The sequence below is a fragment of the Piliocolobus tephrosceles genome, chromosome 18, assembly GCF_002776525.5.
Source record: "Piliocolobus tephrosceles isolate RC106 chromosome 18, ASM277652v3, whole genome shotgun sequence".
NCBI classification, from domain to species: Eukaryota; Metazoa; Chordata; class Mammalia; order Primates; family Cercopithecidae; genus Piliocolobus; species Piliocolobus tephrosceles.
The window spans coordinates 34,407,294-34,423,440 of NC_045451.1; the positions used below are offsets into that span (position 1 = coordinate 34,407,294).

Below are 16,147 nucleotides of genomic sequence, written 5' to 3' on the forward strand. Positions count from 1 at the left end.
AGCAATGCAAGGTTAGTTTATAACTTTCAAAAATTAATCAGTGTGAGCTAGGCGCAGTGGCTCATACCTGTAATCCCAGCACTTTGGGAGGCCAAGGCAGGAGGATTGCTTTAAGCCTAGGAGTTCAAGACCAGCCTGGGCAACAAGGCAAGACCCCATTTCTATAGACAGATAAAATTACCCACCCAGGCATGGTGGCATGCCCCTGTGGTTTCAGCTACTCAGAGGCTGAGGCAGGAGGATCACTTGAGCCCAGGGATTGAAGGCTGAAGTGAGCTATGATTGCACCAATGCACTCCAGCCTACATGAGACATTGGGACCTTGTCCCATACCCCGCAAAAAAGAAAAAAGGCCAGATGCGATGGCTCACGCCTCTTATCCCAACACTTCGGGAGGCCAAGGCAGGAGGATTGCTTGAGAGTTAAGGAGTTTGAGACCAGCCTAGGCAACATAAGACTCCATCTCCACCACAAAAAAGAAAAAAAAAGTCAGGCATCGTAGCGCATGCCTCTGGTTTCAATTATTTGGAAGGCTGAGGTGGGAGGATTACTTGGGCCTGGGAGGTTGAACCTGCAGTGATCAGTGATCACGCCACCACACTCCAGTTTGGGTGAAAAAAGCAAGACCCTGTCTGTCAGAAACAAAACAAAACCAAAAACAAAGCAAAACTATGTAATTCATTGCATTAACCAAGGAGGAAAACTCTAAGATCACCTCACTTGATCAAAAGCATTTGACAAAATTCATCATCCATTCATGATAAGCACTTCGAGCAAATGAGAAACGAAGAGACTTTCTCAGTCTCATAAAGGGTATTTAAGAAACACCAACAGCTAAGGATATACTTAATCATGAAATACTGTGTTTTCCCTCAAGAACAAGACAGGGATGTCTACTCTTGTGTCTTTATTATTTTAATAGAAGACCTAGCAAGTGCAGTGAGTCGGGAAAACAAAATATAAAAGGTTTAAAGATATGAAGGAATGTTTTAAAATTCTGTTTGTAGATGACATGCTTATTTATTTATGAAATCCTAAGGAATCTATAAATATAGCCACCAAAGCAAATGAGTAAATTTAGCAAGGCTGCAAATTTATAGGTTCAGTGTCTAAAAATTAATTGTATTTTTGTTAATACTAGCAGCAAATAGGGGTGTTAAGAAAATTCATGAATAGTAGCGTCAGTACTCAACTACTTAGGAATACATTAAACACACACACACGCACACGACCTCTGCTTAAAATGTCAAAACCTTGCTGAGAGAAATTAAACAAATGAAGAGGGAGTTGTGATTCTCATTTGGCCAGGTATGCTCTTACCAGACTGACACTCCCTCAATAACAAACTGCACAAAATTCTAAAAATAACATGAAGTACTGGAGAATAAACAAAAATAGGCATGTTTTAGAGGGGATTGACACTTGGAAGAAGGAAATGGTGCAGGTGAATTTTCTGTTGTACAGCGTTTGTCCATGCAAAGTGTGCAGGGTAGCTAAAATTCCAATACAAAACCAAGTCTTTCTGGCCTTGAAGCACCATAGGTAGGACTTGGGAGAATCACGGCTACTGGAGAGTGAGGAGTGAATATCATCAGCAAGGAGAGTTTCAGAAAGAGCGCCCTGGATTCTGCCTACAAACTTTGCCAAAATCACCTGTTGACCCCACATGTGTGCGGTAGACAGTACAGCCAAATAATCAGTCTGATTTGAATTGCTCCATGGCAGAGTTTGTGGTTTGAATACAACCAGGTTAATTTTCTGGTGAAACAAAAATGAAGACTTTGGAAGATAGTAACAGAACCTCTAACTTCCATCAGATAAAATTCACAGTGTCTAGCATACAATCCTAAATTACTTAACATACAAAGAACAAACAAAATGTGACCCTTTAGCATGAGAAGAGCAACCCCAGAAGACCTACATGTTGGAATTACCATGCAGTAAGCTGACCGATTCCCTTGTGAATTGGAAAACACAGTAATAAGTTAGAGTATTTAAATTATGACTTCAAGAGTCACCTTGAAGCCATAGTAATCTGTACAGTGTGATACTGACATAAAAACAAATAAGATAGCCCCAAATAGATAAACACTGTGTGCCTATTTGATTTTCAGCAAGGTTGCCAAAGCAACCCAGTAGGGAAAGGAAAGTCTTTCAACAAATAGTGCTGGAACAGCTGAATATCCATATGGAAGAATGAACATGACTCCACCTTACACTAGTGGAAAAAAAATAATTCTGGATAAATTGTAGTCCTAATTAAAGCTAAAATTATAAAGCAATAAAATATAGGAGAATATATTTGTGACTTGGGGGTAAACAGAATTGTTTAAAGTATGTAGAAAGCAGTAACCATGAAAGCTGCAAAGTTAGACTCCATCAGTATACAAAGCATCTTATGAAAATACATTGTTAAAAAGTAAGTCAGAGTGGGAGAAAATATTTGCAAAACATTTCTGAAAGGATTGAATCTAGAATTTGTAAAGATTTCTATAACTCAGTAATGGAAAGATAGCCTAATTTAAAAATGGACAGTAGTTGGCTACTTCACTCAAGATAAAGGTCCAGTAAAGAAGTGGAAAAGTGTGTAATATCAGTAGGCTTCAGGAAAATGAAAATTGAAACCACAGTGAAACACCACTGCACAATCATCAGACTACCTGTAATTAAAGACTGACCACACCAAATGTTGATGAGGCTTTGGAATAACCAGGAGCTCTCGTACGTTGAAAGAGGGAGGACTGTAAAATCATACTTCCGCTCTGGAAAAATATCTGGCGATTTATTGTAAAGCTAAACACGCATCTACCCACTGACTGAAGATTTTCACTTCTGGGTATTTACCCGAGAAAAAAGAAATCATATTTCTATAAAATGACATGTACTTTCTTGAATGTTCATGGCAACTTTATTCACAATAATTAAAACCTAGCAACAGGTCAGGTGTCCATCAGTGTAAGAATGACTAAACAAATTTGCTTGTTCAAGTAATGGAAAACAACTGCACACACACACATCATATACATTAACATGGATGAATCTCAAAATCATGCTGAGTCCAAAAAGCTAGACCCAAGTGAATATGTATCATATTCCATTCATAGACTTTCCAGAAGACACGACACCTGTGGTGAAAAGATCAGATTAGTGGTTGCCTCTGGGGATGGGGGCATGGATGCCAGATATTGAGAAAGGGACATGGGTGATGATCTTGACAGGGTTGAGAAGTGTACAATCTATGCATCTGAGAAAACTCAAATGGTACCATTAAGATACGTGTCTCATGCTGTGTAAATTTCACCTAAAGAAAAAAGGAACCGCGAACTCTACTTATGTGCATTCTTAAGTGTCTAGATTTGTGGTATCTGCAACTTTTTTTTTTTCTCTCTCTCTCTCAGGGTCTAGCTCTGTCATCCAAGGTGGAGTGAGTGCAGTGGTGCAGTCTCACTGCAGCCTCCGCCTACTGGGCTCAAGCCTTGGCCTCCTGAGTACTAGGAGCACAGGTGTGCACGAGCACACCCAGCTAATATTTTGTATTTTTGGTAGAGATGGGGTTTGTCCAGACTGCCCAGGTACAACCTTATTTTTAATGTTCCAAAAAGTAAGAGATGGATAGAGATGTTAAGTAGATAGATGACAGAGCAAAGGAAAACAAATGCAAATTGCAGAATCTAGCTGATGAATATGTAGGGTGCATACGCATAACTTTAATGGAAGCTTGAAATTTTTTGTAATACAGAACTCAGGAGAAGATGGAAAGCTTATTCATGGAAGTATCTGAGAAGTTGGAGTAAATACTTGGAAACTGTTGAGTTTTTCTTTTCTGAGGTGTTCCTCTCCGAAAGTTTGCTTGATTCTTTTGTTTTATTTTTTAAAGATGGGATCTCACTGTTACCCAGGCTGGAGTGCAGTAGTGCGTCATAGCTCACTGTGGCCTGAAACTCCTGAACTCAAACCGTCGTCCTGCCTCAGCCTCCCGAGTAGCTGGGACCGCAGGCACATGCCACCATGCCTGGCTAGTTGTAGAGATGGGGTCTCACTTTGTTGCCCAGGCTGTTTGCTTGCTTCTTAAGAACGTGTAGGGATATCCAGCTCTACAGAGCTTTCTGCAAACTTTCGTGATAGAATTAGTTGTTAAAATTGTACTTATTGTATGAGCATCGAAGACCTTTGAATAAAGCTGTTCCTGACATATCTGGACATATATTTGGACTTAACTATGTTATTGATTAGGAAGACTTGACATTAGTTTATTTTTTGAAATTCTGTTTTGTGTGTGTTCTTGTAAAATTATACAAATAACAGTACCACAGCATTGTGTGGTGAGCTCTACTTAGAGCTGTGTACAGTTTGGGTATCTGGAATGTAGACATGTTCTGTTGTGATTTGAAACTTAGAATGAAACCCTGACATACTGGGATGCACATTTGGTGACCCTGTTTTTGAATGGTTACTATTTCATTGCTACAAGATAAAATCGAAAAACATTTTCTACAGAGTGAAGGTTTAAGCCAGTTAAGGACCCTGTTAAACTGTCTCCAGATTTAATTACTGCCCAATTATGCCTTAATTATGAAGGAATGTGAGCACTTATCAGCTATTGTTGATGATTCAACCTTTTTGAAATAAATTTCTTACTATATTTCTTTTGTATTTTCAGTTTTTATTCAGGAATATCTCAGGTTTTCAAGAGATAGTTTTTTGCATCTGTAATACAGCAACTTAAAAAATCATTTGCACCTACTTGTTTCTCAATCAGGATTGTCTACGTTTTGCAAACAATGTAGGGAAGAGACTGGATTCTGAGGCAAATAAAAGGCTATCATTCTTAAATATTAATAATTTAAATTTAATCAAAGTAGTCACATTGTTTTCAGTGATGTGATAAATAAATAACATTTAAACATTTGTAGTTGAATACTACAATCTATTTTGTGTCTTCCAATTATATTTGTAGTGAAGATAAAATACACAGCCACACATAGTACTTGTAATTATGGAGACTTAAAAAAATTATTACAGTGATTAATTCTTCATTCCTGAGCTGTTTAAACTTTTAGTCTTAAGTCACATATAAAAATGAAAGGATTATTTTAAGTAGAAATAATTATGGATGCATAGTTACAGATTATTCCCCTAGAAGTCTATATGAAATGAGTAGATCAGTAATCAAGAGCTGGAACCTCAGGAAAGTTCCTTTTGTTGATAATATTCTGCTAATGAATTTTACTAAGTGTTCGGCATGCTTTAATCTCACCAAGGTAACAACTTAGGTTACCCCTTTTGATTTCTTAAAAAAAAAAAAAAAATACACTGTTTAGGCAAGAAGATCTTGAAAAATAACAAATTAGTAAAACAATGGGGTTTATTACTTCCGATATGGATTGTCTAACTGCAGCAGTAAATCTTGCAGGTATGGTAGGAACAGTAAAACTGGTTTAAAGGGTTACCAGATTCTGTGATACAAGCCACCTTTTGCCCAAAGTTGGTAGCGTTTTCTTCAGCTTCTCACTGCTTCTCTTTTCTTTCTCCATAACAAAGATGTGAATAAATATCTATATCCTTAATTCAAAAAAGTAGTATATTAATTGACACAAACATAATATCTGGATGATTGGAACAAAGTGCAAAATGTTCATTTAGATGTGTATATATGTAGGCAAGTGTGTACTTTGTAAATTGTACACTAGATATTAAATTTTAACTTCAGTTTTCAAAAGTTAGCTTATTCTTAGATGAAGAAAATCTTTGTTTTGCTGAAATACTTACTGTAAAAGTTATTACTAGGAAAATTTGATAAGGATTTCTATCAGGTTTACTACCAAGTCATCCTGTTAGTTTAGTGATTAATATACTGTATGCCAACAAATGTAGTTGCTATTTTAGTTTATTTATGACTTTAATAGCTGTTTTACCTCTCCTCCCCACATCTTTTTCATTCAAGCTGGATATATAAGCAAGAACATTACACAGTTGATGGGGGATAGTCTGTTTTTAAGAAACTGTTCAATGCAAAGAACTTTGGGACTTTGCATGAGATCCTAATATACGTATGCTTGTTCATTTGCATATTGATGCAGGGACATCATTGTAGTTAATGGTCTGTTACATCTTATTTCAACATATTGTAATATTTCACATTAATTTGTTAGTAAGCAATATCAAATTTGTTCAGGCAGAATTTATGAGACCAATTTTTGCTGATATTTTTCAGTACATAAGAGTTTTGAGAATATCCTGACGTTAGGTGGTCAAATAAGCTTAGGAAACGTTGAGCCAATGTGTTTGGGATATTGCTATCATTGTTATAACTTAATAATCTCTTTGGTTATATTGTTGATTTCACATAGCAAGTAGTCTTAGTTTAACATTTTCAGACCTATTTTCTGTCCTTAGTACTTTGTAAACAGCTTGATGTTGTACAGGTTTATGTTCTTCACTTTTGAGTAATGTACAGACATTTCTTGTGGACTTCCTTTAATATTAAATGTATAGAAACATACTTGAGTGCAAATGTATGCTAACCAAAAGACAAATTTATACTCGGTTATATAACCCACAATCTTCCAATTAACATCAGTTTAATAGGTGATGGATACTAGTTTTACACAACTTGCAGGTTACTTTGAGGTCAATAATCCATTTAGTCTTACACAGTACTTGATATAAAGTAGCTAGCCTATGATAATTGTCATTAAATATTTGTAAGATGCACTTTTTTTCACTTTGAGATGCCCCTTATAAATAAAATTGAAAGAGGATTTTCAAGTGTTCCACAAATAATGTTGCATTTTAAAGTAGATAATCTTAGATTAGTGAAATTTATTGAATGTGTAAAAGGCTTTTTATATAGTTGTTACAATCAGTGCTACTTCTCTAAAATTTTTCCTGTATTTGTTTCTTTTAATATTTTTTTAGAAACTGGCCATACCTGCAAGTTATAACTTACACTTTTTATTAACAAAATGAAAACCTGGGAGATACAGTTTTTCCCCAGTGTTACTTAGAATGTTATGATTTAATGTGACTAGGAATATTATAATCCACTTTTTGTACTATGAAAATACCAGTTGGGTCATCAAATACGTTGTTTGCTGGGTTTGGTACACACAGGCCTTTGGGAGCTCAGGGTGTTGCGGGGAAATACATTGTGGTTAGATAGAATCTTTAAGAAGGAGTAGGTGATTAAAACTGCCTAATTAAAACTTACCAAAAGGCATCTTAAAAATTGACCTAATTTGCTAGACATATTAAAGAATTAGTAGTAAAAGGTGGCTAGGAAGGGGCAGTTAACATAAATGCACATGGAAGAAAATTGGTACCAAAGGTTCATGTGAGACAGAAAGGACATTGTGTGAGAAAAGAATGATCAGGGCTCAGGCTGGCATGTTACTATTTGTCTGTTATAATAATGCCCAAACTGTGCTTTAAATGATGCAGTATAGGAAGTAATGTGCCTCTGATGTTTTAGAACTGTATCTTTTTATAGAAGTGTCGAGAAGATGTTGACTTGCATTTAATTCTCTGGCAGTATTTTCTTGTTTTATTTTTACAATTTTGGTGAAAGGCAGTACATTCACATGGCTCAAAAATAGTATGTTTATATATGTATACTACAAACGTGTATACACAAACATACATTGGAACCTCTCCCTACTCTGTCTGCACCTCACGTAACTACTGTTCATGATGTATGTGTGTCTTTATGCATATATTAGCGAGTAAGTACAGATCTTTTTACCTGTCCTTTTTTAATACAGGAAGTAGCATGTTTTGGACCTTTCCGTATCAGTTCACAGGGTGCCTTCATCATATGCTAAATTGTCCTATGAATTTTTTGTTGGGACTTTTTCTGTTTTGGTTTTTACTTTTCTTTGTGTTCTTCTGTGTTTTTCCTTTTTTCAGGTAAAATTTTCATATGGTGAAGTGCACAAATCATATATTCGGTTTAGTTAGATTCAACAAATGCATATACCCGTGTTTTAAGATAAAGAACATTTCAATCATCCAGAAAGTTCTTTCATACTCTTTCCTAGTGATTCTTCTGGAAACAACCACTGTTTGAAATTTTTCGCTTTGAATTTGTTCTGCCACTTCTAGAACTTCATGTAAGTGGAATCATTCAGTGTGGATACTTTACTGTTCAGCTTCTTTTGATCACTATATTCCCAAGATTCATCCGTGGGTCAGTAATTATTTTTCAAGATTGTTTTGCTATTCAGGATCCTTAGTATTTCCATATGCATTTTAGATCAGCTTGTCAGTTGCTACAAAAATATTTTTGCTGAAATGGTGACTGTAATAGATATAAAACAAATCGGCAACAATTCATTAGGGAATGAGGGCAGATGGACATTCTTAATATTGACTCATCTGTGAATATGCTGTATCTCTATATACTTAGCTTTTAAAAAATATCTTTGAGCAAAGTTGAGTTTGGGCAGAGTTCACAGTCACATTTTGATGTTTTTCCCTTGTGCCTCTTTCTTTACAGGGTATCTTCCTTCTTTTTTCAAACTCTCTGGCAGCCCCAAATGTGTCCTCTGATTCTAGGTCAGTAAAACTGCAGTTTTCTAAAAACAAACCCCCTGCAGTGTTCTGTTTGAATTCTAGTTGCCCTGCCTAGCTGTGACTGGGGAGTGCCCTTGGGTACACAGCCACAGAAATGCAGCTCTCATCCAGTACAGTTTGCACCTTTGACGGGTGGACCTCCCTGCAGCTTTTGTCTGTTTTTGATCTGTCTCCACTGTTTTCAAATAGTTGATTATTATATTTTGTTCAGAGTTTATCATTGTTATCTGAAGGAAAGTTAGCCTAATTGAGGCTGCTCTGCCATTACTGGAAGTAGAACCTCCATTCTGTTTTGTGTATTCTTTTAGTAATTGCATACTGTTTTAATTATTGAGAATTTGTAATGTGCTTCAGAATCTGGTAGGACAAGTCTTTTGTTAGAATTTTTCTGGTCATACTTATTTATTTTGGCTTATTATAGTATTTGGACTAATACCTGGATTTTTAAAGCATTTATTTTTATTGAGATTGCATCAAATATGTAAATTTGGTAGAATTAATACCTCTATGATGGTATCTTCCTGTGTAGGGTCATATGTTTTTCTTTTTGCTCAGTGCACTTTTGTGTTCTTTAGTTATGTTTAAAAATGTTTCTTTGTATAGTTTGACACAGTTATAATTACATTTATCTAGATGCTGCTTTATACAACTCTCACTATCTAAGGGGGATTGGTTCTAGGATTTTTCACTCATACCAGAATTAGTGGATGCTCAAGTCTCTGATATAAAATATCATTGTAAGGCTGGGCATGTTGACTCACTTCTGTAATCCCAGCACTTTGAGAGGCTGAGATGGAAGGATCACTTGAGTCCAGGGCTTCAAGACTATCCCTGGCATCACAGTGAGACTTTGTCTCTACAAAAAGTGTTAAAATTAGCCAACTGTGGTGACACACGCCTAAGTCCCAGCTACTCAGGAGGCTGAGGCGGGAGAACTACTTGAGGCTGGGAGGTCAAGGCTGCAGTAAGCCCCATTTTAAAAATAAAATGGCATTGTATTTGCGTATAACCTACACACATTTTCTCATACTTTAAATCAGCTGTTCCCAACTGTTTTGGCACCAGAAGCCAGATTCATGAAAGACAATTTTTCCACCAACTGTGGCGGTGCGGCAGTGGTTTTGGGATAAAGCCATTCCACCTCAGATCATCAGGCATTAGTTAGATTCTCTTAAGGAGTGCCCAACCTAAAACCCTCACATGTGCAGTTCATAATAGGGTTCTCACTCCTATGAGAATCTAATGCCACTGCTGATCTTCCAGGAGGCAGAGCTCAGGTGGTAATGGTCTCTCATGTGCTGCTCACTTCCTGCTGTGCATCCTGGTTCCTAACAGGCCGTAAACTGGTATCAGTCTGTGGCCTCTGAGACTCCTGCTTTAAGTCATCTCTATATTATGCATAATATGTAATACAATGTAAATGCTGTGTAAATTGTTGTTGTACCATATCGTTTTTAAATTTTGTATTTTTCGATTGTATTATTTTTAGTTTTTAAAATTTATTTATTTTTGCTACTTTTTGATCCACAGTTGGTTGAATCCAAGGATGTGGAACCCTTAGATACAGAGGGCTCTATGTTTTATTATAAATTGGTTTATTTTAAAAAATATTTTTTATTATGTAAACAGGTAATGAGTTTACTAGCTAGAAGCAAATTTGATATTTTAAAATAAACCTTCCAATTTTGTTAGGCATGATAATGATGGAACTGAGGCTTAAATATATCCTATGGCAGCAGTTGGAAAGTGACCGAATTAGGGTTGGGGTCTAGATCTGTCTGCCTCTAGATTGATTGCAAGTCCTTGACAATTACTGTTTATTCTTCTCTGATTCCTTTCAAGGATTAAATAAAGTACAAATTAAACTTCATGCTCTATTTTAGATTCTGGTTCTCATGTCAGTCCCAGAATAACTTGAGTGAAATGTTCCGATAGCAGAGAATAGCCTCTTGCACTACACTTTTGTTAATTATTTTCAAAGAAGAGTCTGCTGTATACCATTTCTTTCATAAACTGAGACTTGCAAGTCTGAAGAATTTAGGTGATTCTGTTGTGATTTAAACTACATTGTGCTGTATGTTTCCAATAGATATTTGACAAGTATCTTTTAAATAAACCATTAATGTCATGGTTTTTAAATCAGTGTATCATTGGAAAAAACGAAAAGGTCTAAGCCTTAATTTACCTGGCTTTTTCTGACTTTTATAGTCTGGTAAATTTTGCAGCCTGAAAAAGCAAGAGAATCTGTAAAATAACTTCAATGAGGTACTGGAAAATTTCTTAACAGGTTTTGTTGTAAACTGTCCAGTCACTGTAACCCCCAAAGCAGGGCATGACGTGTTCCTGCAGCCTGATAGCTATGTGACAGCACCTGTAGCACTAAAGCCAAGGATGCCAGGTGGTTCTGTTGCCTTGCCACAGGAAGCCAGCACTTCTCACCATTGCCCTTTGAACTGTTGATCCAGTTAAGCTCACTAACAATGTGTAAATTTGAAATTTAATCAATTGCTTGGTTTATTTTCAAAAGATGTTTTGAAATACTCCTTACTCCGCATTGAAGTTTTGATGATTTTGTAATATGTGAGAAATGGACTTTTCAGAAAAGTACAACTTAGTACTTGAGACATTGGCTGTCAAAGTTCCATTCCAAAACTTCCTTTTAAATTCTCTTTCCCTTCTCCCACTGACCAGAAGTTACTTTGAAATAAAGTAGAGGTAGGGAAAAAGGGAGAATTAAATCTGAGCTGCCCATATTCTGGAGAGAAATGTGGGAGAAAAATTTTAAGGTGGTATACTAAATTAGAATGACTTCAAAGTCTATTTCTTTGTTTATTCTAGAGATAAGAGAGCAAAATAATTTTCAGTAAAACTTAAAAGTATCATGACCAAATAACCTGAAAATCTTAACTGTGGATGTATGTCTGTTTTTATGGGGATTTTTTTCTATATTAAAATCAGATGACATCTGTTTTTAGATAATTTTTTAAAAAACTGGATTATAAAATGAAGCACTGTTAGTAAAGCTGATGGCAGAGGTTTTAGATCTTTTCAATAGAGGAAAGTGGTAAGGGCATTATAGGTATGATTCATTGAGCTAGAGGGCATTGGTGTTCACATTTTAGAAACATAATCATGACTTATCTGGAGTCACATGTTCCATTTTATTGGCTTCCTTCATATAGAAAATATAGTAACCAGCACTACATGCCTGTGAAAAAGTGAAGCAATTGTATATTTTCTGGGTGAAGGAAGTATTCTGTACATTCTCCATGTTTTACATCATGGTATTTTGAATAACCATGCTTCCATGTTCACATCAATTTTTTGTTTTTCAATTTATGCACAGCACTTGCTCTGAAATTTGGGGACTGAGTACACCAAATACGATAGATCAGTGGGATACAACAGGCCTTTACAGCTTCTCTGAACAAACCAGGTGAATATTCTGCCCTCTGTTGAATCCTAGAGATCTTGTGGGAGGGGGGTATATTTTGAAAGACCTATATGGGGTTGCTTAGTGTAATTTTGCCTAGGATGTTTCCTTAATGTAAAATAAGGCATAGCATTTAAAATATCTGCTTGCCAGTATAAAAAATATATTAAATGTTTCAGCTGATGTTTTAATCAATGCAATTCTAGTTTGAATCTTCTTTAAATTGCTGTGTCCCCTAAAGAATAAGAATTTTGATAACTATATATTTATTTTAGCTTGAGATCAGATTATAATCTGTTGTTGGCCTAATTTTTAAGTAGATACATGATCAGTTTTGCTAAATTTCTTGTTATCAAAATCTCATCTTTATACTAATAAATACATATTTAATGAACCCCTTTTATTACAATTAACAGTAGGTTAACTCATTTTTATGTTACTTTTTAAAATCACTTCATTCTCTTTTTTGCGTATATGGTATTTGTTCATTTCATCTCATCATATTCATCACCATCTACATTTATTTGTGAACTACATATATATACCTCAGTTCTCAAAACAGTCACAACTGGGTAATGAGTTGTAGTAGTCTGAGGAAGTTACTATCACATCATTGTTGGTATTTATCATTCTTCACACTAGTTCCTTTTTTGACTATTCAGTCACCTCCAGAATTAATACCCTTAGAAGCATCTCCAAAATGAGTTTGATTTTCTAAACATAGAAGTTAACAAAGTTTTTCAAGCGTAATTGCATAAACTCTCTTTTTTTAAAAAATCAGTTTTTCCCAAGTAGTTAGCCTTTCATTGGCATTTGAGTCATTTATGTGACGTATTTATGAGAAACATCTGCTAGTGCTGCTGCATACTTTTATCAGATCCATTAAATAGTACATTTTTCTTCTTGATTCTCACTAAAACTAACTAAATGGCTGTCATTCTTTTCTTTATGCTTTTGCTGTACTAATTTAGTCCATTCGACTACACTTTTTTTTTTTTTTTTTAAAGTTCCCTCCTTTGTTTTCCCCTTGCTTCCCAATAGGTCTCTTGATGGTCGTCTCCAGGTATCCCATCGAAAAGGATTGCCACATGTTATATATTGCCGATTATGGCGCTGGCCTGATCTTCACAGTCATCATGAACTCAAGGCAATTGAAAACTGCGAATATGCTTTTAATCTTAAAAAGGATGAAGTATGTGTAAACCCTTACCACTATCAGAGAGTTGAGACACCAGGTAGGAACAATGCAAGTTTTTTTCTTGGTTTTGAGTTAAATGCCTGAACTTAAGTATATTTAAGTAATCTTGTGACCCAGGAAAATTTTAGTGTAAATTCTAATAAATTACCTTAAATTGTGCATATTATTTGGTGGTAATTACATTTTTTAAATTTTTTTAAATTTTTAATGGGAAAACATATCTTGGAAAGATGTGTCTGTTTCTTGGAGTAGCATATGATTTGGCATGAAAGTGCATATCCAGGAAATCCTGTAGATTGACAGTCTGCTTAGAGCTGTGCTGATGTGCTTCTACATATCCCTGCTGCAGTAACTTATTTTCAAGCATTTTGCACTTGGAGTGCTTTTAGAAGTACTTTAATGACATCATTTGTATATACGCTGTTTAGTAAAGCTTGTAATAAGACTTCATTTAGTTGGCTGTCTACCTGAAACTATTAAAAAATATAGCAGTAGCTGTATTTTTGGAAATTTTTCTATATCTGATTGTACAGATAAAGACAATGTTAACTTATCCAGTGGGGATTTATGAACTTTTATGGTAATATAATATTACCAGGATCACATTGTTTCCAAAAGTTTGAGATAAATTAGAACTTGAAAATTTGGATAATTAGACTACATAAGTTAAAGCCGTAATCAGATTTGTCAGACCCTAACTTTAAAAATTAAGCTACAACTTCTCTTCTTCTTGTTGAAACTTTAAAAAAGGTTCCCCCACTCCCCTTTGCTCTTTGCCATAACTAGGCTTTCTTGAACTTTTTCAGTTTTGCCTCCAGTATTAGTGCCCCGACACACTGAGATCCTAACAGAACTTCCGCCTCTGGATGACTATACTCACTCCATTCCAGAAAACACTAACTTCCCAGCAGGAATTGAGCCACAGAGTAATTATATTCCAGGTATTTTTGACTTCTGAATCTCCTAAAACTTGGATAGATACAAATGTGTTGTTCATAAGCATTCAAGTATTAGTTAATTATGGTTTCACTTTTTTTAAAATGCTTTTGAGTTTTTATTAGAAAAATCGGATTTGTTGGGTGATTATTTTGTGAAATGTGTAAGTCTAGTACATTAAACAGTTTTGTTTGGAGAAGAGTTTTACTTTATATTTCATTTTCTTTTGCAGTGACTTTAATCAAAGTACTGTGAGAAGCAGAAAAGAAAAGATCTTAGTAAGTTTGTCTTAGTGTTGAAGCTAAGCGAGATGCAGAATGTAAGCAAAACAAATGATGTAGGAAAAAAGTACCCCTGAAACACATGTAACTGAAAATCCACCCAGTGATCACTTTTTCTTAGGTAACTTGGTAATATTTAACAGAAATGTAACATTTCTATAAGAAATATAATACTTAGTTCTATAGACGTAGCAGCACTTACATATTATGCTGAACATCAGAAAACCTCTTTTAATTATGTTTCGTCTGCATCTCAGTAATTCCTGATGAAAAATGAATTCAGCTACATGGTTCTCAAATTTTGTTCTGATATATTGTGTGATCCAGTAATACTCCACGATATGGTATCTGGCCTTTTCGTTTTTTATGGTTTTTTTTTTTTTTTTTTTTTTTTTGGAGAACGACTAATATTTTGTTACTTTTCTTGTATGTTTTCCTTTTTGTTTTGTTTGATTGATTTTTCTCCCTAGCAGAAACAGCATGATGTTAGGATGAGGATTAAGCTATCGTGTCTTGATTTCTTTCTTACTTTTATAATACTCTTCTATTCCACTCTTATTTTATACACTAAAAATATGTAAGGAACTTAAGAGCATTTACAAAATTTTTAAAATACAGTTTTAATACATTTAAACAATTATTTCTTTCATGTATCCATCATGGAAATAATGCTTATGCATTGAAGATAATTTTTAAAATGTAAGGAAGAAAAAAAGAAAGCTAAGAAAAGATAACTAAGAAAAGTTTTTTTTTTTGGTAGCTGGTTTTACAAATGGGAAGTGGTTTTTGATATTTTTAGTTTGATTACTGTTTTATTCCAGAAGAGGACTTAAAGCTGCTTTTTGGGTTGCTAGGAAATACAAACTTACTGAAGTTAAGAGAGGGAGAAGGTGGGGTATCATCATCCCCCCTTGTATGATATACTAGGATGAGGGAAAACGCGGGACTATGAAACAGGGCAGTTGCCAGGTAGAAAAGGGAGTGGAGTTTAGTGAACGTTGGTGTGGTTTTGGAAAGGGAGGCATTTTAAGTCGTTAGTGTGGAGATTACTGTTCTTCAGCCAACAGTACTAACCTTAGGTATAAGCATGCAGTCTTACAGCACGCATATCCAGTAATTATTTGGAAGGATATTCACCAGAATGTTTAGTGGCTTTCACTTGTGAAGATGTTTGGGCTCATTTTTCCTTTCTTTTTTATTCTTTTAATTATTTAGATTTGAGTATTTTATAAAGTAGAAAATCAGAAGTGGATTATACCCATTTGCTTTTCTGGACAGTGGGGCTTTATCCAGTTTCAAGCAACAGCAAAACCAAAGGATTCATGTTTTATTCCACTTAAAATACATTTTAACGTTTTCTCAAAAATGCTAATAGCTTTATTATTTATTACAATGGAAAAAATGCAGTAAGATAACGTCTTTTAAGGTTCAGCATTTCTTTCTGATTAGATCTTTGAGATACTGGTTAAACTCAAAAAGCTTAGCACCATTTAACTTTATTAGCTTTAACTTTTAAAATATGCATAATGATATATACACTTATTTTTATGTTCTTTTGAGTATATGAAGCTAGTTTATTCTTAGAATTTTTGTATTAAAAATTTTGGGGTACTGACACTTAAATGAAAAGTTTGATACTTAAAGTTTGTGTTTAGCTTATTGAATAGATATTGTAAAAGGTTATTGAAGGAGACCCTTAACCTGTATCTTCCCTCTCTCCGTTTTTTT

General features: G+C 34.9%; 1 protein-coding gene across 5 annotated transcripts in view; it reads left to right on the forward strand.

The window, feature by feature from the left end:
• Window positions 1–16,147, forward strand: part of SMAD2 (SMAD family member 2) — a 94,895-nt gene that overhangs the window by 46,897 nt on the left and 31,851 nt on the right. For 3 of the 5 annotated variants that reach the window (XM_023207590.1, XM_023207591.1, XM_023207592.2), the window contains 3 exons: window positions 11,918–12,007; window positions 13,046–13,239; window positions 14,009–14,143. In XM_023207590.1, the coding sequence (XP_023063358.1) occupies window positions 11,918–12,007; window positions 13,046–13,239; window positions 14,009–14,143 (419 nt within the window). The remainder of the gene's footprint in view (window positions 1–11,917; window positions 12,008–13,045; window positions 13,240–14,008; window positions 14,144–16,147) is intronic. The other 2 variants (XM_023207593.1, XM_023207594.1) reach the window with 1 other exon arrangement.